A 25,014-nucleotide genomic window follows, 5' to 3' on the forward strand; every position below is an offset into this window, starting at 1 on the left:
AATGTCCTCGTGACAATAGGCGCTAAATACTATGCATTCTGTTTTTAAACTGAAAGGTGAACCTAAATGAAACAAAAAGAATAAAAATAGCTTCAGACAATGACCATTCTGACTTTGAAGAAACAATTGTGAATAAGAAGCAAACAAGACCATCTTTCATTAACTTTAACTATTTATCTCAGTTCAGAAAGCAGGTACTGCTGTTCCAAAATACCTTTAGGTATGTATAAGATAATACATACTGAACACCTGTGAAAACCTTTTCACACAGGTTCCTGCTGTCCCTTATACGTAAGCTCTATTGTTTCTATGCAAATTTGCAGTGAGGTCTGTAAGCTCTTTCTACGTACATTACTTGCCAGGGAACAGGAAAAGGGTGTTGAAATGCAGATTCTCAAAAAAGAGACATTTGTAATGTATTTTTGCTACTGCCAAGTTATAAGTTCTTCCAGGAAAGGAGTGAAAATGTTTTCTACTACCGATATGAATCAATTTTAGTCTTGGGGGTGTTCAAAGACTATTATGTTGCAAAAGGGGACACAAACATAAAACTGAAAAGAGCAAGAAAAGACTGGAAACTGGAAAGTCAAATACACACCGATGGAGCGTAAACAAAGTCAGCTACAATCTAAGGACCAAAACTACAACACAAAAGAACATAAAATTTCCAGAGTTCCCATCCTCAACTTACAATTAACTCGAACAATGAGTTCTACTATTGAAACAAATATTTCCATTGCTGGAAGTTAAATCTAGCGAAAGAAGTGTTCTAGGAACTTCAGAATCCACAACACAACTATTTTAGCTGTTGGTAACAAGCAACCTTTTCTTTTTCGAGGTTATGAAAGGCATCAAAATGAGGTTAGAGGGGGAGCAACATCACAGTGCGAACAATCAGAAGGAAGGAAACTTCTAATTTAACTATGCCCTAAAATGAGGTTTACTCATCAGTGTGATGAAGGCAAGACGTCACTAAACAGCTGCATCAGATCACTGATTGGAACAGTGCCACTGATACGAGAGAGAAAATGGCAGGAGCTTAACATTTCCTAAAGGGCTGCAGTTTAGAACAATATCTAACCAAATAAATCACCTCAGCAATATTACTGATCATTTAGAGGGCTTGGTTCCTTCCTTCCAGGGATTGTTACCTTGCTGTAATAGAGGGGCACGTGTGTTCCAGTGAACTCCAGAGCTATGTCATCCAGAGCCACGGGCTCCTGGCAGGATCTCCCGTGTCTAACAGGTATGAGGCCAAGCTCCAAACGAAAACCAGTCCATGCCAAGGATCCAGGGAACATCACCAGGAGCAGGGTAAGGGTTAGCCAGGAGCCAGGCTGAAATACCCTAGTCACCCTGCCAGGAGGGTGAAGGTGAGTTTTGTGTTCAGTGACAGTGTGCCAGTAACAGGAAAGGATCACTGTGTTTTGGTAATGAAGCTGAAAAAGATGGAACCTGAACGAGGGCACCGACTAGATAAGAGATCACTTTATTAGCCATATACAATTTCTTGCATTAGGAATTTGTCTTTTCGCATACCCCAGCTTGCTCTCCATGAGACACACAGACAAGGAGAGAAGCTTGGGGTCAGAGCGCAGGGTCAGCCATTTATACGACACCCCTGTCGTATATTTGATCCAGCAACCTTCCAGCCACAGGTGCAGATCCTTATCCACAGAGCCACCGCTCCACCCATGTCAGATAGATGTCAGTCTTGCCACCACACTTTTCACAATGGTGGGTGGCCTCTTCCCTACTCCCGTGTGAGAGGGTTCTGTTGTACTAGTGGATGAGAAGGTCACTTTGGTGAGATTTCAGGTTTCTGTTGTTTATGTTTGCGTTCCTGAAGGAAGTTTCAAACCCTCACCCTTGTTTGAGATGGTAGGTTCGAACTTGATAGGGTGACATCCACCAGCTCTGTAGTCTTCCTAGACTTTTACGACCCACATGTGGAATGAAGGAGATGAAGGGACTAGCAACTGGATATCAGAGCTAATCATGGAGAGACCATAACAACTGTTTGGATACAAGATTGCTCATGAGAATAATTGGAACAAGAGCTCCTTGGTAAAGGTCAAATATTGCCATCTAATGAACAGGATACCAACCTCTGAGTGTCACTGGAGGCCCAAAAAATCAGTGTTGATCACCTGGGAGTGTCTGATGAATGATAATGAGCAAAAAGATTTCAATACCGTCCTCCAGAAGAACTGCTCTTGTATTCCTAGTGAACTATATTATATTACTGTATGACAATAGCACAAAATGACTTCACACTACAAAATGATATTACTGAAACTTTACTGCTGGGGATAAATGAGCTAATACGATATACTGTAACTTCCTCTTTAAGAGCTAATGCATTTCCAGTAAATTAATTTTGGAAAAAACAGGGAATTAAAAAATAGAAGACAGATGAACTGAATGTGAATTTCAGAGTGTAGGGCAGACTGTGGCATGTGGTAAAAAAACAGATTAATTTTCATAAACCAACTATTCACAATCCCAGCATTAGAATAAATAGTAAAATATTGTGATTTCACATATCACATTGTTAGAATTTAACCCCAATTGTTACAATCATGCTCACAGTGGTCAAGGAGCAGCCATGGTCCAATAACAGCATGTTTTAAGTCATATTTAACTTTGACTATTAAAACTTTCGAGCGGGTCCTTACACAGTTCTACTCAATGAAGGAGAACAAAGCTAAATTATAGGAGGGCAAGAGCTCACAAGACTCAAACAAGAGCTTGGTTTTTTTTTTACAAAAGACACACAATTAGTAAAAATGAAATAGCATGACATGGAATATTTATTAGAGATTCAAATGTCTCAGGTCTCATGAAAATAATAAATGATATTTGTACAATCCTAAGGCCAAATGGTCAATTGTGAGATGGCTGTGAGACAGCCACCATCTTGGCTCAAAATGCCACCCTGTAGAGGGGCCCTGAGCCAAGATGGTTACCTTCATTGGCTGAACCAGAAGAATAAAGCACAGCTGGTCTGAATGAATAGTTGGCACTCGGGCGGAGTTCCAACGGGGGAAGGGAAATGGAGGGATGGAGCTTTTTTGTGTAATTGGCGACCCCTCTGGGCTATTTGCAAGGTTTATGAGACTGGCTAGAGAGAAGAGGGCTACATCTAGGCTGGAAGGAGAGCTGCAGACAGGAGTTCTGTTTAGTGACTGATTGGGCCAGCTTACAGGCCTGTGGGAGCAATGAATCTTTGAGAATATATAGCTATGGTCTGTACTGAGGTCTGTTGCAGGTGCTGAACAGGCACAGTCATTTGGAAGTTTGTTTGCCAGATTCAAAAAGGAAGACGTGTGCTGCAGAGGAACAGAGTTTGCCTGCTGAACCAGAGATGGCTGGACGTGTTGGGTGGGATCTTGAAAAGCTGGGCATCACTTGGCAGCAGCTTAGCAGCTTTCTTCCCAGAGTTGAGTGAGAAAGGAGTCTAGCAGACTCTGGTTGAGTCCTGAATACTCCTTGTGCTTTAATATCAGAAGACAAGACAGGTGTCAGAGTGTGTGAGATACAAGAACAAACTGGTGGCTGCTGAGTCAGGGACACAGGTTTTGGTTAGAAGAAGGTGGTTGTTAGGTTATTAGTAAAGATCTAGTGCTTGATGAAGCGTACAAGAGAAGAGTTGTGTTCAAGTGTTTATTGACGTGCAGGTTGAGAATTGGGCGATGAGTTAGATGAGGTAAATAATCCAGTGATTGGTGCTGTTAAAGTGAGTGGTGATTAGTGAAGAACAGACTGTGACTGGGAGTCATGGAGTGAAGATGAAAGCTCTAGTGCTCGGTGATTAATGAAGAGTTCAGCTGAAGAGTATGAGCAGCAGGGTGTCACAGAGCTCTAGTACCTGGTTATTATCAAAGAGGTAAACTAAAAGGTATAATAAACTGGGTGTAATGGAGCAACCAGAAAGGCAGGAGTGCCTGCTGATTAAGTCAGACAGAATAAAGAATACGAGAAGCAGGACATCACAGAGCAAAATACAAATGCTCAAGTAACTGGCGATAAGTGAAAAGTTCAAATGAAGTGTACAAGATACCAGGTGAAATAACGCAAATATGACAGCACTAGTGAACCAACTGAAAAGTAACTAGGAGGAAAGATGGGACCAGCGATCCTGGAGCAGGTCTAAATCATAAGGACAGAGTACTTAAAGTGCAAAAACAAGGGGACACGCTGGTAGCTGGTGCCAAGTGTGGCGGTTACATCAGTACAGCTATTTTCAACAAGGTTAATACTGCAAAAAAAGGAATCGTTCATTTTGCAACCTCAGTGTCTATCAAATAGGGTATATTCATGCCCACTTAAGTCATATGCAATGACCTGCAGTCACATAATCACAACACACAGAAAATTGAGAGTTAGCATGTGTTAAATAGATGGTATTATATAGATTCTATATATCTCTCAGGTACTAATCTCAAACATTTACATTATGCAAGTTTAATTCTTGGGCCCCAGGACCTCTGAATTCACAGAATCTTTTCTCTGGCTTAACTGTACACTACATATAAATTAAATCAAATGCAGATCTGAGTACTTTTATCTAATATGACTGATAAAACATCTTTAGACCCTTTAGGCATGCATCCTAGTGAGATTTATATAGGTTTCAGCTGATATATTTTATAGAAAATTCAGTCACATTTTGCAGTTAAATCTTCACACACTAATTTCAGGACCTTGTTCTGCAGAAAGTGTTTGGCTATGTAAATTGCACTGAATACACATTGCTATTTTGATGTAATAAATTCCCCTTTAACACGTATGGTTAACACACAGTAATTCTGCCCATCCTACCACCAAAATACTAATGAGAGGTTAAGTTTTCTGCTTTTTTTACTAGTGAGATTTTCATACATTGAAAAGCACACAGCACCAGATCAGTTACAACTTTACTGTGTGGTCAACAGCTTTTCAGAACTTTATGTATCTGCTTCTGAAAGAGAGATGCAAAGGGTTAAATCCTAAACTCCTGAGTTTATGACCTGGCCGCCATGGATACGTTCTTTAACGTTAATAATAGTCCCGCCTATATCAGTAGATTACCCTTTTTATCTACATTTGTATTCAGTCTATTTTATATGGGTTTTCACAATCCATTGCACTGGATGTCTTTTAATGGTTGGGGAGAATCTCACCAAATAAGGAAAGAGAGCCCCTTTGTATTTCCAGTGCGGTGCTGTGGTTCTTAGCAATTTTTCATAACCACTTTCCTGAGGATATGATGCTGTAGGCGCCTGATATGAATAGCTTTTGAAGCTAGGAAGTGGTTTAAAGGTTACTCCCTAGTGTTGGACAGAAGTGTATCAGCCCTGTGACATTGTAAACACAGTAGCAGCTGAAACCCCAGTGAGAGAAAGCACACTGGCAAGACAAGGTACCAACTGATAGGCAGTAAGGTTGGCTGACTATACTGTATGAACAGACTGGATCATATACAGTAAGTGCATCTCGTCCAACCATAAAAGCGTCAATAGGTAAATTACCTCTGGTCCTCGTCTCATTAGTTAAAGGGCAGATACAACATCATATTATAAGGGAAAAGTAAGAAACCCATATCGCTCCCAGGATGCAAAATGACATGCTCCTTATGTTGTCAGCTTCCAGCAAGAGGAAAAGATGGCTGAGATTCAAACTGAACTACTTCAAAATACTGCAGGTAAAATGGGCAAATTGACATCCGGAAAAAAAAAATTTAATAATAAGAAACACGCATTTCATATAAAAAACATTTAATACAGAGCTCCAGAAAGCTAAATGTCACAAGCAAAGAAACTGAGACGTTTGTAATTATTTATAATTACAAGATAAAGAAGAAGGATCCACATTCACCAGTTCATTCATCAGTCTGTCAAGTGAGCAAACCGAACCAGTTATTGGAAGAACTGCCTGGTCAAGCTCCTGGATACAAACTTCACCAAAAGGGTGATATTGGAGGAATGGCTTCATGTTCTGTCATGATCTCCATGCTTTCTCAACCTTCTACAAACCTCGCCGACCTTCAGCCATCAAAACGGATCAAGTTTGAAAGCACAAAGGCAAAGCAAGAAAAACACAACAGGACAATGGCAAAGAAAATTGTGGCTCCTGAATTGTGCAGTTGCCACACAGGGAGGAACATGAAACAAGTTGCCCAGTGCAAACCATAAGTTGGCTGCCCCAAATCCAAGATGTTCATGCAGAAAACTTTAAAAGATGATGGCACCAGAAGAAGTCTCAAGAGTAATGGACTGTTAATACACCTAGAACCCTGGAAATGAGCAGTAAGTTTAAAAACTAGCCTAACCAACTAAAATCCCTAGATTATACAGTTATTTATAAAGCTGAATATTTCAACATAAAAGTTAAATTCTTTTTTTAAGGTTAGTAACGTAGAAAGCTGATTCAAAAGATTATTTGGACTGATCCTTGTAAATCTTTTTCTCTAATTCAAAATTTCTAATATTTTACAAGAGATATGTACCACAGTAAGAATGGGTTAAAACAGCAGCCAGCAAAATGTAAAAGATCTTATGAAATGGACCTACTTTAATGATATAGCAAGCAGTTGTGTCTGCCGTATCATTATTGAACTCCTGCAAATTAAGCTTTTTTGAGGTCATTTGAAAAATATTTCAGTATGGGTTGTTCACCTAAAGCACGACATAACAAGACAAGAGGCTGTACTGTAAAAATATACCTTCAAATCCTTTGGCCTGGCAGTAGTTTACACTCTGACTTGAGTCCAAATATCTTTGTGTGTTGTTTTTCTTTATTTCCACACATTTTAATTGGGTTTTCTAGCTTTTGAGAACCGAAAGAATAACTATACTGTAGCATGGCAGAGATCGCCATCTACACAAATATTTGGACAGCCTTTGTCTTCTCTTTGTACAGCTCTGTTCTACAACACATAATCTACAATAGTTCTAAATTGCATTGCATGTAAGGCAATTTCCTGTAAGGTAGTTAATTTTCTTTCCATCATTTTTTCCTCTTTTAATTAGCACTTAGACAAATGCTGAGTTGAAGAGTTCAGATTTTCACTTCCAAACAAAGTTTAAACTTTGACAACAGGGTCATAGATTTGTTTTGTTTCTGACTAACAAAATTATTGTCGTGTTGATGAGGAAAATTCAGTGTCAAAGGTGAACAAACCACCAAAAGCTCTGAAACCTGGGTTCCATTATTCTTAATATGACAATTTCTTAACGTTATGGTTTCCTCAGGATTACACATGACAAATTGTTTCCAATGGACTTGATCTCAACCTGCGTACAACAGCTCACAGGGGAACACTTGATTCTGAAAAATACGACACTAATGACCAGAGAAAGAAACTAATTTCACTATCATGTTTCTTTATGTATACCATATGACTTTGTTTTTCCATTCCTATTTAATAAAACATGAAGACTTCAGACATAATGTAGTTTGCAGATGAATCCATATTTGTACAAGGCCTACAGAGATCTAGCTCATCTACAGACCTGCTATGTGGTCTGGTTTCGCAAGCATATCGAGATTTTCTGTGGTGTCTCTGAACTGTTTTAGCGCCAGCCATTTTTTTACCCGAAGTCTCTGACCCAGCATGAAGAGCAAGAGAACAAAGGAAAGCAGTACTGCAAACATTCCCACTTGGGTGGAAGCACACAGCAGTTAGAGATATTATATCCATATATTAAATATCCATATTTCCATCCATCCATTTTCAAACTGCTTTATCCAATACAGGGTCGCAGGGGAGCCGGAGCCTATCCTGGCATGCAAGGCAGAATAGACCCTGGACATGATGCCAGTCCACTGTAGGGCAGACACGCACATAAGCACAGACACATACACACAGCAAGGCCAATTCTCCCAGAAGCCAATTAACCTACCAGTATGTCTGTGGATTGTGGGAGGAAACCAGAGTACCCAGATGAATCCCAACTGAACATGGGGAAAACATGCAAACTCCACGCATATAGCTGTCTTGGAACTGAACCCAGGGCCCCTGTCCTGCGAGGCAGCAAAGCTAACCACTGCACCACCATGTTGCCATATCCATATTTAATGCATAGCTAATGAGATTGAGATAGGGTGAGGGGAGAACCAAACAAATCATAAAAATAATGATAATAGTAAACGCTTACACTTATGTAGCTCTTTTCTGGGCACTCCACTCAAATCATCACACTGTGCAGCTCGAGGCAAAACTTTCTAATACACTGCAGGTGCTGCAGTTTGCCATTACCTATACCATCAGTGCAACATGCCACACACTCTCATGCTATGATGTTACAGCTGCCCTTAAGTGAAAACACTGCATTTTACGTTCCAAATGGCATTTTCCAATTGGACAAAACATATAGACAAAAGCCACTGTTTTCAGACCCACTTCCTGTGGTTACACCACTACATGTGATATCAAATCTGCATCATATGATGAAAACCCCCAGCAAACAAGAAGATGTAATGCAGATCACATGCTTAGAGAGGACCCAATTTAAAGCATCAGAAACGAACTATGGTGTTCACACAGTGCTTGAAATTCTTTTTTTTTAATTAGACAAGGCGGTACTGTTTATCTTAAATTTCTAAGTACTAAAGGCCAGTATGAACGTATAAATTGTTACGCAATGATTCATGTTTGATATATAACGGTGATAGAACCATCTGCATTATAATACAGTACAGCTTTCACATAAAAATAGGAATTGATTTGCAGTCTAAGGGGCCACAAGAAAAAACAATACTAAGGGTTCAGCTGTCTTACACGAGTAACATAGGAACTGTGAACTTCCTTCTAAGACACAGTTTGTTTTAACAGGACCAGAAAAAAAACAATGAACATGACTGACAGACAGCACCCAGCAGTCTTGTGGCAAACAAACCAAGATAAAGCCACATTCCCTGAATGGCAGTGGATGGCAGACAGCTGACAACCTGAAAACAACCCACAAGTCACTGAAATAGCTCAGAGGTCAAAAATTGAAAGCAAAAAAAAGGTGAAAAAATGAAAACTGTTAAAAAGCAGCAAAGGATTTTTCAAGACTATGCAAATCTTTCACTTAGCCTAAAAGAATTCTTTAAACACTTCAACACTTCAAACACTTTTTTGTCTGATCAGTACATTTATTTTTAATTAGATAACAATAATGGTATAGTCTGGATACATTTCATTAACAGATGGTTGTGTTTTCAGTCACTCTTTAAATTCTAAATCACAGTACATGGCAAATTCACAGCATTTTCACAGCAAGTTAAAAGACATCTGACAAGCAACAAATGTGGTAACTCTCTGGGAACTACCTACTGTGTTTTTCCACAAATCACAGAGAAATTCTGCTTCTGTATGATATCCTAATAATAATGTTAGTGAAGTAACCCATGCACAATACACAACATAATGTAAAGATGCATAATGATTGCAGTCAGTGTGCAAACACCTACAGCATGTATTGTGCGAGTACACTGAGCAGTACTTAATCCATGTTTTGCTGAGATTAAATGGATTGTTACCACATTATGTGCAGTGAAATCTTTTCAAACAAAAACTATTCATTTTTTATTGGCAATCTCTTTTTAATCTACTCTTTGAACACTGGAAGTGCTTAGTATGATTTCTAATACTACTAAATATCACATGTGGCAAACCAAGTAAGAGCCTAATGCATTAAGGAAATTATTTCAGGCATGAAACTTTTGTAATGCACTTGTGACTTTAAAAAATGCAGACTGAATCCGAAAAGGTAGCATAACAGACTCATGCACTGCCATAAGAAATATAATGCATGTATGAAGTAACAACTTATGGATATTTTTGTAGTAACTCATTTTTCAGGGTGTTTGGTTAATTTAGCACAAAACTAAAAATCTTACTTTTAGAAAATGGTACTTCTTTATCACATTTAAACAAACCCAAATCTATTACTTAAAAGAAATTTTAAAAAAAATTTTTAGACAGCCATTCCTATTTAACGGCAACATTTCTTACTGGGTTCTGACATAAGAGAATAAAATGCTGCCCGTTTAGAAAAATATACAAAATTCTACAATGAGTTCATGATTTTATATAAATCATTCTAAGCATGAACACAATTTCTCACAATGTAAACAAACAACTGTGATGCATGAGAAAACAAATAGCTCGCCTATGTTCATTCAAGGGTCTAACTATGGTCATGTCAGACTGTAATGGCCTCTGCTTTTGTGTTTGGTTTGATGGAGAGTCGACAGACTTTCTAAATACAAGTAACTTGGGTCTCTTAAATAAATGGCTTACCTTATAAGATGTGTTTTTATTACGACTGATTACTACTTTTTTGCTTTTGCTTTACTTTATTAAGTTCCTCTCAGCACTAATTGCATTCCTTCACAATCAACAGCCAAAATACTCTGAAAAAATATTTACAAAAAATATACTTTTGACCTCTGAGAAGTGTTCAGCTTCTTACATGTTGTTGGTGACTTTGTTGGTGACTTTGAATTTAACAGTGTATTATAAAGTAACACAAATAGAATCTAGCAGTTCCTAGTACAGATAATATATATTTATAACACAAGGCCATCCGAGAAATGCATATTTTGGAGTGAAATGGTTAAATGTAGGAAACAACAGGAAGTATTCCTTAATTGAAATGTTTAGGGCTCCTGTAAATGACATGCAAATGTATAGAAGGAAAGCTAAACAAAAGATCTCACACCTGTGGGACAAGCTAACTGCACAGAGGACAGCACATACACAACGGAATTCCTAAGAAACACGACACTGATTCCTGCTACGCTTCTGTCCTGCGGAGAAAAGACCAATTTGTCGACAGCCGGACTCTGTGGTCAGACCGGAGTGCAGGATCAAGACATGAAGCGACAGAGAAAGGAAAAAGAAGTTTCAGCTTGATAAATTCAACCACCGACAACTGTTATCTAAACCGCCACAGCCGTTCACAGCAGGATGGGACTAAAGCCTTTTCCACATGTGTGGAGAAGAAGGGAGCTGATCCAGACGGTGAGTAAGTAACAACCCTGATAACTGTAGGCAGGCAGAGAAGATTCTGGGTGGAAAATGCGACTTCTAATTTACAACACTGTCCAAATGAAAACAGTCCAACCTCGCAAACAAAATCAAATAGCTGAATTATGGGACCTGCATAAAGAATGGAAGAACAGGGACAATTATGAACTTTGCCTTGCTTACAGCTAGCATGGTAACTAGCTTTTACTCACTTTCTCACCCTTAACATCTCGGCTCACATTGATGACCCCTATACTGTACCTACCGGGTAACAGCTGAAAAAATTTGGTCTATCTTCAACTGTCCTTACCACATTTTATAGGTGCGCTATTGAGAGTGTGCTCACGTGTGGTATTACAGTGTGGTTCGGCACCAGCTGACCGGAAGGCATTACAGGAAGTGATCAGATCAGCCCAGCCCATCATTGGAGTACAGCTCCCCTCTATTGTGGACAACTCGCTGTCTCAGGAAGGCTGGAAGTATCGCTAAGGATACCAGTCATCCTGGTTTCTCATTTTTCTCCCCCCTTCCCTCTGGTAAGCGTTACAGGAGCATAAAGGCACAAACTTCCAGATTAAGAGACAGTTTCTTCCCACAAACTATCAGATTACTGAACTCTACCCCTACTAACACTGATGGGGTTTACTAATAATAATAATTAATAATTGCTTACACTTACATAGTGCTTTTCTGGACACTCCATTCAAAGCGCTTTACAGGTAATGGGGATCCCCTCCACCACCACCAATGTTCTGCATCCACCTGGATGATGCGACAGCAGCCATAGTGCACCAGAACACTCACCAGACATCAGCTATCAGTGGAGAGGAGAGCAGAGTAATGAAGCCAATTCATAGATGGGGATTATAAGGAGGCCATGATTGGTAAAGGCCAATGGGAAATTTGGCCAGAATGCCGGGGTTACACCCCTGCTCTTTTCGAGAAACGCCCTGGGATTTTTAATGACCACAGAGAGACAGGACCTCGGTTTTATATCTCATCCGAAGGACGGTATTTCTAAGATGTAGGTTATTTAACTTGTTGTTGCTGCTGCTGCTGTTCTGTGTTTATGTTTTTGGTGTTTCCTTAATGTCTTTGTATTCTTTGCATCGGAGCAAATACAAATACGCATTTCATTGCACTTGTGCATATGACACTCAACTGAACTGATAAAGAGGGAGTGCAGGCAGGCCTCTCTGACCTTCCTGCACATGGAGTTATACATTTGACCTCACTGATGGCACTGGGAGCCAGCAGGTGACCAGAGATCCCAGGTGCCATTGATTTATTGGGATCCAATAGGAGCCAACTAATCTCCAGCCCACCGCCTAGTGATGTTGAGCCAAATGTGAAATTTAATCTCCGTCACAGTCTGGCCTGACCTAGGTTTGAACTGGCCAAGTCAGGATCACTGAGTTCATCCAGCGCTCAGAGCATGTTCCTTCACCTGTTTGGCCACCCACGCGCCCCATAATCTTCCATTTTAATGCTTCTTATAATAATAATAATTGCTTACACTTTCTGGACACTCCACTCAAAGCACTTTACAGGTAATGGGGACTCCCCTCCACCACAAGTAGATGTTACTGAGCAGCAATCATCTGTCCGTTTGGGGCACTTTTCGCTCTAAATTCATGCTTCATACAATTATACTGGCAGAACTGATTTTGTTATAACAAAATGATTATTGACTATAACAACGTAGCACAATAAACTGGGAACACACATTTACTACTCTCAATCTCACCACCTCCTGGAGGTGAAATGTTCATATAGCATTGAAGACAGCTTCCTAAACCAGTGGTTGTCAACCAGTCCTGAAGGACCCCTGTGTCCTGCTAGCTTTTGCTCTAGCTGAGGCCCTAATCACAGGCAAGTTGATGTCTGTTTTCCATTTGAAGAATATTTCTGAAATTGCCTTCAGGTCTTAAAATGTTTGTCTGGACTGGTAATTGGTATCAAGTGTTTTAAGAGTTACAGAAATGACTTCATTCAGGTGAGTGAGATAAAAGGTACCCAAATAGTTCACTGCAACAGGAAAAAAATATTATTTCATACATTGCCACTCCAACTTATATCTCTTCATGATCAATTGATCAATTGTAAATAAGAGCAAGCAGGCTGAGGTGGGATTGCATAATGCTCTGTATGAAGACGCTGATGGGAACTAGATGCTTGAAGTCAGGTATTTTTCTAACACAAGGTCTGAATGCAGAAATAGGGAAACAGAAGTCTAACCAAGCAAGAAGATGACAGCACCAGCTATGAGCAGCGTGGTTACAATGAAAGCCAGCAGATGCAGCGCCCCACAGGACTAAGGTTAGGAACCACTGCCCTATACTGCAGAAACCCCTTTTTAAAAACAACCCTTTCCATAATACTAGGCTCTGAAGACAATCTCTTGATTTTTCACTTCTCTGTGAAATTTAAAGCAGCTAATCACTAGAAACTTGACTTGAAAAATTGACTTTCAAGCAATCAGTGTAAATTCTTATCTTATCTTGCTTTTTTTTGTTCTTTTCATGGATAATGCTTTTTGCGTGCATAATCACTATATTTACTATATGTTGTGTTATCCAAACGAAATATCTCAAAACACATTCACATTCTTTTCAGATTACTCTTCCTTGTGAGCATCAATTTTGGATACATGGCCATTTCTAAGATATTACAGTCATATCTTACTTAACTTTTTCACAGTTTCACATTGACACTTTTGCTCTTCCCTCACCTAACAGAAAAGAGCTGCTGACTGACCACAGAGTTTCACATGGTTCTCCTGATTCGCAATTTTCGGGATCTGAAATTAACTATCTGCAGCCTTTCTGCTTCTCCCATCAAAAAAGGTACCACAAGCACAACTGGGAGGAGCCTATCCCAGAAATCGAAAGGTGCAAGGCAGGAAACACTCTGGACAGGATACCAGTCCTTTGCCAATCAACCTAATAGTACGTCTTCAGATTGTGGGAGGAAACCAGAGCAACTTATGCGAACACGGAGAGCACATACAAACACCAAGCAGGGACTGAACCCAGGCTGTGAGAACTAACCTCTCTGCCATCCTGTCAGTAAAGCATACATAATAAAACAAAAACAGATAAATTGTTGTATAAGTCAACTACTGAAATTCAATTAATTATTTCTGGACTCTCCAAGCTGTCTCAGCTGGTAAAGGCACTCACCCCAGTGCAGGCCGAGTGTTGAGATGCATTTGTTTGCTGGTTCGAGACGAGTCCTGGGTAATGCCGCTAGTTAATTATGAGTGGGGCTTCACAAGAGATGGCAACTGTCACTGTGGGTATGGTAGGATTATCTGGCAAGCTGGGCTCAGAGACACAGCTACCCCTGTTACCTCCAGGGAGCCTGCAGTGCGGATGGCAAGGGACACACCAACCAGGGTCAGTGTGGATCGAAGGCAGGTGAGTTTAAGGGTGGGTCTAAGGAATCTGCCCACAATTCCTCATTCTCACTTGAGTGCTCTTGGGATTTGTAGTCACGAGCCGCAGTGAGGTGCGACAAAACTAATTTGAAATTCTCAATTTGTCTTAATAAATTAATTTTACTAAGACTTGCAGGTGCCCATATTATGTTGACAATGTTTATATACCGTAAATATTTTGAACCACCAACCAAAAAACAAGCAAGAAAAGTTACATTTCTTAAATTAATAGTGTGTTAGAAGCAAGGGGGCTTTTATGATTTGGCAAAAATCTAAAAACTATATCAAATAGTTCTGCTAAGATTCATGCAACTATATGTAAATCAACATTTAAATCAATTACGGTGCAACAATCACTATAACTTCAATAATTTTTCATACACATAGTAACCATCATAACATTTCCACGGACATTCTTACTATTACGCAGTAATATCTGAGATCTTGAGTTTATTATTTACATACTATAGCCACATGAAAGAGATTCTTAACTCTCACATATTCCATTTGGTTCTGAAGATAGAGTAATATAACTTAGCACAAGTAAATAAATGACAAAAAAACAAGTATATAGAGCAAAATCATTTCAAGGCACAGTTGTCTTTTTTCGACATTTATTATCAACAGAGTAATCCCGAGTAATAAATAAAAGTTAGTAATAGTACTTTAAAAATTTCTTCCACATGTTAACAAAAAAAATTGGATTAAAGCTTGGACAGGAGATGACAGAATGTTAGTAATTCTTTTACTAATCTAAATCACATAAAATGCAGGGAATAGTTTTTAAAACAGCAATTTTCTGAATCGTAAAACAACAAGGTCACATTGAATTCTGTTTTTTCAAAAACAGGAAATGATTGCTTGCCTCATGTACTGCAACGTTTGTACATTACAAGTTCTTTTAAATTGGCTGTTTTGCAAATGCTGTGCGCTACCCCTATAATTTCACAATAAACCACGTCGTTCACAGATAAATATTGAAATGATAAAAATGTGTGCGCTTATTATTTAATTGTTTGACTGTGAGCTTTTAAAAAAAAGTTCAACAACTTATATTTGTGTCCATTTATAAAACTGGAGATTTTATTGAAGCAATCTAAGTGAGGGGCCTCACTTAAAGATATATATGAAATATAGTTCACAGTACACCAGTAGTGTCCCACCTGAGATCAAAATCCACAATCTTCCAGCTACAAGTCCAGAGGCTCAACCAATACTCCACACTGCTGAAGTGGTTTCAGGAATGGTTTTGTAACCTTTTCCAGTCTGTCAGGCACCAATGACTTTTTCCTGGGGTTTTCAGGAATTCTTTTGAGTGGTACATGATGTGCTTCTAGATTCTGTGTGGTAAGAACTTCACTATGACGATAAGAGCTAAAGACTGTGAGTTTTTTATATAAAGCAGGGCTGGCCCAAATCGATTTTTGGATCCTCGATTGCTGGATGACTTTAAGAAATAAATGGAACAAGCACCAAACTTTGGTGTTATTTGTTCACTCCCTTAATATATCGCTAGGATCCACATGAAGCTTTGATAACATTCAGTGGTGAAAATATGCAGAAATTCAAAAATCTGAAAAAAAAGGAGAACAAGTTTTCACAGAATTGTACTATCCTATCATGGTATGTGTGCTCTGGAAGAATCGGAACCTTTGAAAGAATTGGAACTTCTGATATAATATTAAATGACTGATCAACCTGCTTTTTAGTCTGAAAACTCAAGATGTCAACTAAACCAAACGCACAACTCTACAACAATTAGCACTTAAGTAATTCAAAGTACAGATATTCCCACACTAACACGATAGGGGCATTCTAGAAAAATCCCCTATAAGGTGAAAGGTTGTTAGTCGGACACAAATTTCCCACAAGAAATAAAGCAAATAGGGCAGATATTTGAGCCCCAGCTCAAACTGACTGCTTGACTGCTTTATTATGACAAGATAGTGGTTAGTGCCTTCAGTTTTTATCCTTTATTCACAAGTTATGCTTGCATGTCATTTACAGGGCAAAGATATAACAACAGAGGTCAGTTCAAGAAGTGTGGGTATGTGCCCTGTGAGAGAAATTGGCTAACACAGTAGAAAGAGAAAATGCCCAAGTTCTGACTGTCAGAAAACTACAGCAGTGCTAGAAATCATTTAAATAGGTTCAAAATGCTGCTTAGTCCTAACCAGACCATATCACGTGTTTGCTCTCTGTGCTAACAGCGCCTATGTTTCTCTAAGCTTATCGTTTTTTGAGTTCTCTTACCTGACTACTGATGGTTTCCCAGGCTGTGCAGGTGAGTTGCATCAACCTTTCTAGAACATACCACTGGGCAAAAGCCATGTTAAGCTAAGATAACCACTCAGGCAATGGCCCCATTTCTAAAATCATTTTGAACCCCAACAAGCATTGATCAAACTTTGTTAGTCTAGGAATAACTGTTCTGGGCAATGATTAAATGTACTCCAATTTCAAGGTACAATTACATACGTAACTACAAGGTATTGTTCAATGGATGGTCTCACCACCATTATTTCAGTTAGGTTTTAGAAGCAAAGACGGAAGTTTCCAGACTTAGAGCTGGGTTTTGGTCTTTGATAATATATAAATTGGTTCACAAGTTAAGCTGCTTCAACTTAAATCAATCAAAAAGGTTTTAAACGTTTAAGCTCTTCTCGATGATTAATTTAAATATGCCAGGTAAATCTATTAATCCAATGAATTTATAGGCTCAGACAGAACTTGGACAAGGTGTCAAATTGTTTAATAACAGTTATAGTTCTCCTTAGAAAGTTCCATTAAAGTTATTTTTACTGTTGAGAAATTATTCAAATTCTGTTTTTTGTTCTTATCGTGAAATATTGAGGTGGATTTGTGTTGGTGATACTGGAGATTTAGTATTAGGTCAACCAATAGCCAGAACGACAAATTAAGCTGATAAAGTTTGGAACTACTGTACATCCAGCCTACAACTCAAACACTTTTATTTAGGTCATTTCAATAGCAATAATAATTAGAGTTAACAGTTAATGGCTATTCTAACCCTACTTCTAACTCGATTAAGAGATACACTACACTCAAAATACACTTGTTCCAACTTGAAAAGAACATTAAAGATGCAATTACTCTGTAACTTATTTGCTGACATGTAGCTGTACGAAACTATGCTCATAACTTTTGCATTCTAGCTTTTGATAACATGCACATCTCATTGTCACTCTATCAGACCCCACTGTTATTTATCTAACTTATCTATTTAATTACTTTTTGTGTTTTGTTTGCAGAATTGGTTCTCACACTGATTTGCATTCTCATTCAATAACCTATTTTACCAACAAGTTAGTGGAGTCACCATGGGCACCAGAACGGGACCCAGCTATGCCAATATTTTTGTCGGCTGGGTAGAAGAACACTTCTTTGCTTCCTACGCTGGCTTTGTCCCCGACCTCTACAAGCGATACATTGATGACTGCGGCGGTGCTGCCACATGCTCTGACGACCAGCTTGAACACTTTCTGCATCACTTCACCAACTGCCACCTGTCCCTCAAATATACAGTTAACATATCTTCCGCTATTCTTCCGTTTCTAGACATCAATTTCTCCATTAACTACCCCCGACTCTCTACTTTGGTCTATTATAAACCCACTGATTCACACAACTATCTCCTGTATAGCTCATTTCACCAGTTCATTTGACTACTAAGACTCTGCAGCAACGACATCAATTTCCAGAACCAAGCACTCAAAATGTACTCTTTTATCCACTCTACTACTTTATCAACAGAGGATACCCTAGCAGTGTTATTGACACGGCCCTTGCCCGAGCCAAAAAGACCCCTTGGACCATCAACTCGAGCAGGAACTCCCGCCCTAACAACCGCTTTTCTTTGGTGCTTCCCCATCACCCCAACACACTTTCTATCGACAACTTTTAATGACAACTATTCAATCCTACACGCTGATCCCACCACTGGGGCCCTCTTTTCTGACCACCCCATCATCTCATATCGCAGACCACCTAATCTGCGTTACCTTCTTGTTCACAGCTCCCTTGACCGCCCTCAGCAACCATCCACACCAGGCACTTTCCCTTGCAACAGAACTTGCTCTACCACGTGCAAGTAATTATCTAACACCACACTCATTCAAGGCCCCTCAGGACAATTCCGGATCACTCAGATGACATCTTGTACCTCCAGCAACCTTATTTACTGTATCTCTTGCAGTAAATGCCCAGCCACCTAGATTGGGGAAACAGGAAGGAGACTCGGAGACCGCTTCAGAGAACATGTTAGGGCTGTGAAGATTAAAGATTTCTCCGAGCCTTTTGTTTCTCATTTCACCTCTGACAGCCACGACCACTCTAATCTCTCCGTCTGTGTTCTCAAAGATGGTTTTCCTAACTCCCACATCAGAAAGACTACAGAAACTAAAATTATCCTGCAGCTAGGATCACACCTTTCCCCTTCTCTCAATGACAGACTAATTTTCTTCTAAATTCTCTCTATTCATTGGAGGTTTCATTTCACACCTCTCTTTACCTATCCTGACTTCACACTACCTGATTGACCACTCTGTCTGTCCCCCGCTCCCACCCCTTGCTCCTCCTCTCTCCTAGCTTTTGTTCTCCTGCTCCATTACCTTTGCTCACTGCCCTGTCTTTCTCACACCTGAAGAAGGCTCCACGGCTGAAACGTTGTGTTTTCTTTCTTCTCTTTTCTGCATGGAATAAACCTATTACTTGTTCATTTGTATTGTATGTCTTTAATTGTATTAACTCCACTTGTGCTAACTTGGCAAGATGGGCAGAGCAAACCCCTAACAGAAACAGACTAAGCATGGCTTGAGGAACAGAGTTAAATTCACCTTGACCAGTATTGAAAGCCCAGGCCTCCGAGCAGTCAAACAGAACCACTGCATCAAAGGAACTTAAGTCCAGGAATCTTTATATTTAATAGGAAATCCACAATAATACAGAAAAAGTTGTACTATAAAATTATCTGAACCCCCATGCACAGTCACACCTAAGCCATTTATCCCAGCAACCAATTAACCTACAAGTATGTCTTTGGACTGTAGGCATATAGCAGAGCACCTGAAGAAAACCCATGTGAACACAGGGAGAAACTCTACACAGATAGCGCCCCAGGTCCAGAATTGAATCCAGGGCCCAGAGCTGCAAGGCAGCAATACTAACTGCTGCACCACCATGCCGTCCCATTGGGATCTAGTGAACATGAAATGGTTACTAATTGCATTTGAAGTGAGGTACAATATGTCATTGTAAAATAAACTCTGAAAATGCTGAACACTACATAATCGGTATTAGCATCTAGATGTGCCAACATACAGGGAGCAAACAAATGTTTCACAACCTTTTAAAAAATGCAACTCAGCAATCGAAAGATAATTGAAAAGTATATGACTGTCAAGATTAATTCAGAAAGGAGAGATGGTAGTTTTAAGGTCACCAGAAACACTTCCAGATGTCAGGAATACATTCATAACACATAAACGGACAAGGGCCATAAAAAAAATGCGTCTTCAGAATGACTAAAGAAAGTAGAGCAATTTCACAGAGGCAAGCAAGTAAAACAATGCACATACTAAAAGAAACTTGAGAATGAATTTTGTGAAAATGGTTAGTGAAGACTTGGGACACTTGTAGGATCCGACGTGTGAATTAAAATTCCGAATTAGAATTAAACATTCCACATTACATTGTTCTCTTTGATTTCAGCAAAGTTTGCTTCTGTATGTGTCATGATACATCATCTGCATGCAAAATAAACAGAAATTATAATACAGTATTAGGATTTCCTTTGATCTGATGGTGAAAAAAGTCCAAAAGATTTGGACTTCCAAAAGGATTGGAATTGTCGGTTTCTCCTCATGCAAAGATATTGTGCTAATTCCTCTGCAAGTCCTTCTAGAATTGCTTCATAAACGCACAACAACATTTCATGACACTTTTAAAAATAAGTAATGTGAATGATAAAGTCTAGTTTTGTGTCAGATCACAGTTAGAGTGCATTCTATTCAGATATATTTCTTCACTATTTTATTTTCAGATAATTTACAAATGACTTTTCAATTCTTGTGCTACATTAGGCTAAACTATACAACAGTTACTAACATGTAAATGCAAATAATTATTCATTTCTGCAGCCCTGATGTACCATTGAGTCCTGTACTGTACATTATGAAATGTAAGGCAGAGCATCATCACACAGAGGATGTTCAGAAATCTGTTGGGCACAGCGCTCTGTTATATTAACACACTGAGAAAGCACTCCGCCCAAGACTTATCTCCGAGTGGTAAACATTTCAACTGTAGAATAACCACTTCCCCTCAACATCTTCATCGCTGTCTCATGCAGATGTAAACACACCCAATCATAAGTAATATGAAAACTTGCCTTACAGAAGAAAAAAAAGTTTGTTATGATTGGTCTCGAGAAATCTGTTAACTACGTTCATGGGACTACATTCTTTTCTCAGTGAATTCCAATCAAAACATCAAATTATTTTGAATTGCCAAATACTGCTTCAAAACACAAAATGCTTTTGAGGAAGGACATTCCAGCATAAACACAGCACTGCATAATCAAAAAACTCTACCTTGAATAAAAGACTAAAGTAAGTCACATTCTTTAATCGTGGACTGTATTTATATTAGAACACAATGCGGTGACTTTCTGCTCGATCTCAAATTCTTTCTCACATGTGTTTCTCCTGTAATTCTCTGAAATGTACACAATAAATGTTTAAAAAGAGACACTGCTGTCAATCATGTGCCTGTGTACAAAGAGTAAATTTACTCTCTGTGCTGATGGTCAGGTTTGGGCACAACATTCTAGTCTTATTTGGCAAAGTTGTGGAAACACACATGAACCCCAAAGAGCTTGTCTATTGTATCCTCAGGATCAGATCCCAGGAAAACAACTCCAGTAAACCCACTTCCTAGGGCTTTCTCAGGAACCAGGGTTGTATCCCAACATCACAGAGTGCAAAGCTCATTCCTTCTTTCCAAAAGGCAAAAGGAATAGCCAAAAAAAATCTACTTCGGTCATACTCTGACAGTACTATGGACCATTGCTTTATTAACAGATGTTTTCAATCAACTTGTGCATCTATTGAGCTGGTCAGGACTACAGCTAAATGTTTAGGGATCGAGTGCACAATTAGATTAGATGTTGTTTTGTAGTATTTTCCCGACAAAAACAAGCATTACTGAAACATATGCACATGCCGGAAATTTACATTACTAGTAATTTACTATTCATAACAAATATCCCAGGGAGAAGGGTCAGTGTGCCAAACTTTGCTTTTCGAGGAATCTACTGATTTACTTATCTAATTCAAGCAACAAAAAACATACTACCACCTGTAGCATCTCTCAATGGTTTGTCTTGCACTTGTCAAATAAAGGGACGGACTACAGTTTCTATTCATTTTCCTACTGCTCACATGTAGGCTAGCAGATGTTTTCAGTACAACTAACAGTATCCTCCCATACGACTGCACTATTGCTATGTGATGGCTCTGAGGACCTAAAACTACAGTAGCTACAGGGGATCTGAGTAAGCTGTTTCAGTATAGGTTAAGTGCAATTACTTTTTCATTTTGTTCTACACAAAACAAGGAAAGGCACTGCACACTGATCCCAGAAAATAAACAACAACTATCCGTATTTCTATTCTAAAAACAAATAATTGAAAATCATCCGCTAAATTTGTGTTCACACCAATTAACATTTTGCAGTGAAACGTCCCAAGTCTACCCGGAAAATAAAATCAATGAATTCAGTGTTTCGTGTTTCATTTCACTCTGCTCTTCACGTATTGGTATACAAATATTGATTTATTTAAAAGTGTGCATAGTGCACGCCAAAACCTACAAAAAATTAACCTTTGCAAAAATAATTAACAACTGGACCGTATAGTATTTAGGACTTACTAGCTCCCAGTTGTAACAGGTAATGATCTCGGTACATTCACGATATGACTAGAACTAAAACATATTTGCTCAGTTTTTGTTTATCTTTTCTTAATACACACTGTACTATTGCTGTTTATAAAATACTTAGTCAAACTCTCCAGCCAGTCCGCTACTTTAGAAAAGCACGATCTCTAAAATAAACTTAGTCGTCACTCAAGAAAACTTCTCTATGTCTCAGGACTGTTGCTATCTGCTAGAGGTCACTAAAAGGAACGTAGATAACTAAATGAACTCGTCTTCTATCAAAATGCTGAAAATAACTGAAACGAGTGCGACTTATTTTATCAGACAGTCCTCCAATATTCGTCTTCTTTTCCCCCTACTCATATAGAAATGGACATTAATGTCAGAATTAAATACAAGGCTGGGTTATACTTTCTATAGTATTTAACATTAAAACATAGATATGAATTTTACACCAATGTACTTTTTAAATTTGAAAATCTATTAGCTAAAAGATTAAATCACTTTTTTAATGTAAATATCTACAAAATATTTTTTTACAGAAACCTTAAGTTGCAGTTCTTCAACCGTTTTCTCCTGACGTCAAAAACTGGAATAACACTCAGATGAAAATATTTCGTGACCAATTCATGACTGCTCATTAATTCCCATTACAAAATGTAACATAAAAATATTCCAACATATACTTTAAACGAGCGCCCCCCACCTCAAATCACCCTATAGTGCTAAATTACATGTAACCATTGAGAGCTGTGCGCCTTTAAAATGTAACAAAGCATCAGTATTCAACAGTTTTGCATTTATGGATGTATTTAATGGACTGTATATAGATATTGTGTGTGTGAGAGAGTACGCATTAGTAGAAATGTATATCCTTTTTTTTCTATATGTTAGAGGACGAGAAGCCTGGGGCTACAGTTGGGCTTCGTTCCCAGGTAAAGATCACGTAGCTGGGGTATAGGCAATTTCGCCTCCCTTAATCTTTAAAAGGCCTTGGTGCAAACCTTAAACTGCCACCTCAAAAAAACACAGGTCAAGTCTGCAAGTTCTTTTCAAATGGCAGAGCCGTAAAATACTAGCTGTTCTGCGTCAAATAATGACATGTTGTGCTTTAACATTTGAAAAAGAGCATGTCAGTTTAGGATAACGGCAAAACCTCTGAAATGCAATAGAAAATGTAATTTTCACTATTTTGGGATTAACAATGGATATTCTGCGTTTCGTATCAAACGTATCAGTATCGAATTTTAGATACGAGATTCGCTCTGACTGCAATAATATCAAGCTATGAAACATCTCGCGCTGTATTATGATCCCATGTTACAACACAAATAAAACGCGATTTATCGATGGATTCTGTTTAATGTAAGGTACCTCTATCGCAATACCAATATCGATCTTAGATTTGTGCAATCATGCATTTCATTCAAGAATAAAAAATAAAAAGGAAACAAATCAAACTGCATTTGCTCCGTTTAGGGATCGGCAGGTATTTACATTAGGAAAAATACGAACGAAAAGCACTGCGTAGAACATATACAAACCACGAACAACACAGACAAGCCTTTGTTATGGTTATGGCTTTTTTCACCCCCTATTTTTTTCCGAGTGTTGCTTACCTTCCCTGGCTTTCAGTAGCACAGTGTTGGCCACGATATTTTCAATCTCCATTGTCAGTATTAGGATCCCATGCAGACTTGATACATCTCACTTAGTAAAAAAGATGAAGATGGCAGTGCCGATGATGAGTATGACGATCAACGTAAACTGTGATTTGGCACATATCAGGTTAATTGTACCTCTCCATTGCTTGATGTTAAACCCCCCCACCTTAAGCACTGCTTGAACATTAACTCCCCTTTTTAGCATTCAATGCCTTGCCTTCCTTCCTGCTTTGCTCACTCCCTCACCCGTACAGGCAAGCCAGGAGTGGGAGGGCTTATTCTACAACCACAGAATAACCTACAGCCCTACAATACTGTACAGCAACCGTATCTACACCGCAAACATTACGCTTCATAGAACGTGCTCTAAAGCAACTTGTATCTTAATTAAATCCGGAATTAACGGACGATAGGTAAAGCCAATAGAATTATTTTAAAGTTGCCATTTGTTTAAATGTATGATCCATATTTCCAATGTCTCTATTAGCACAATCTTAAATCGTTTTCTTTGATGAAGTGAAAACGCTGTATTGGTTTTCATCATTTTAATTTAATTGCTTTGTTTGCGTTCTGTAATGGTGTGTCCAATACGTTACCAAATAAGTCGCATGGTGTAAATTATTTGATGTATGTGGACACCTTTATAAAAAGAGCTTTACAATATTTGTTATTACAAATCTTAGGAATTCTATATAGTGTAATCATTCTTAATAATCGACACCGAACTCACCACAGCTTCTTCAGTCTGCATAATATATTGTATGTGGCATTGTGTGTAAAACAGTGCCCCTTACTGATCTTTAATTTGTTTCCTCTTTATATTATATTCGGGCCTTTTTGTTTCTGTTCTTGAGCTGTCTGAAAAAACAACAACTCTGGAGATCGTTTTCATCATTCTTTTTAGAATATCGTATGAAAATATTATTTCCCTGGGGTCTGTTTTTTTTTTAGTCT

General features: G+C 38.7%; 1 protein-coding gene across 1 annotated transcript in view; it reads right to left on the reverse strand.

Moving 5' to 3' along the window:
- grk4 (G protein-coupled receptor kinase 4) overlaps positions 1-24,271 on the reverse strand; it is a 101,766-nt gene extending 77,495 nt beyond the window's left edge. Inside the window, exon 1 of the mRNA XM_088911219.1 lies at positions 24,016-24,271. Within this exon, the coding sequence (XP_088767345.1) occupies positions 24,016-24,067 (52 nt within the window). The 5' untranslated portion in view covers positions 24,068-24,271. The remainder of the gene's footprint in view (positions 1-24,015) is intronic.
- Between the last annotated feature and the right edge of the window lie 743 nt (positions 24,272-25,014).

This window comes from Atractosteus spatula, chromosome 1 (assembly GCF_055471065.1).
Source record: "Atractosteus spatula isolate fAtrSpa1 chromosome 1, fAtrSpa1.hap1, whole genome shotgun sequence".
In the NCBI taxonomy this organism is placed as follows: Eukaryota; Metazoa; Chordata; class Actinopteri; order Semionotiformes; family Lepisosteidae; genus Atractosteus; species Atractosteus spatula.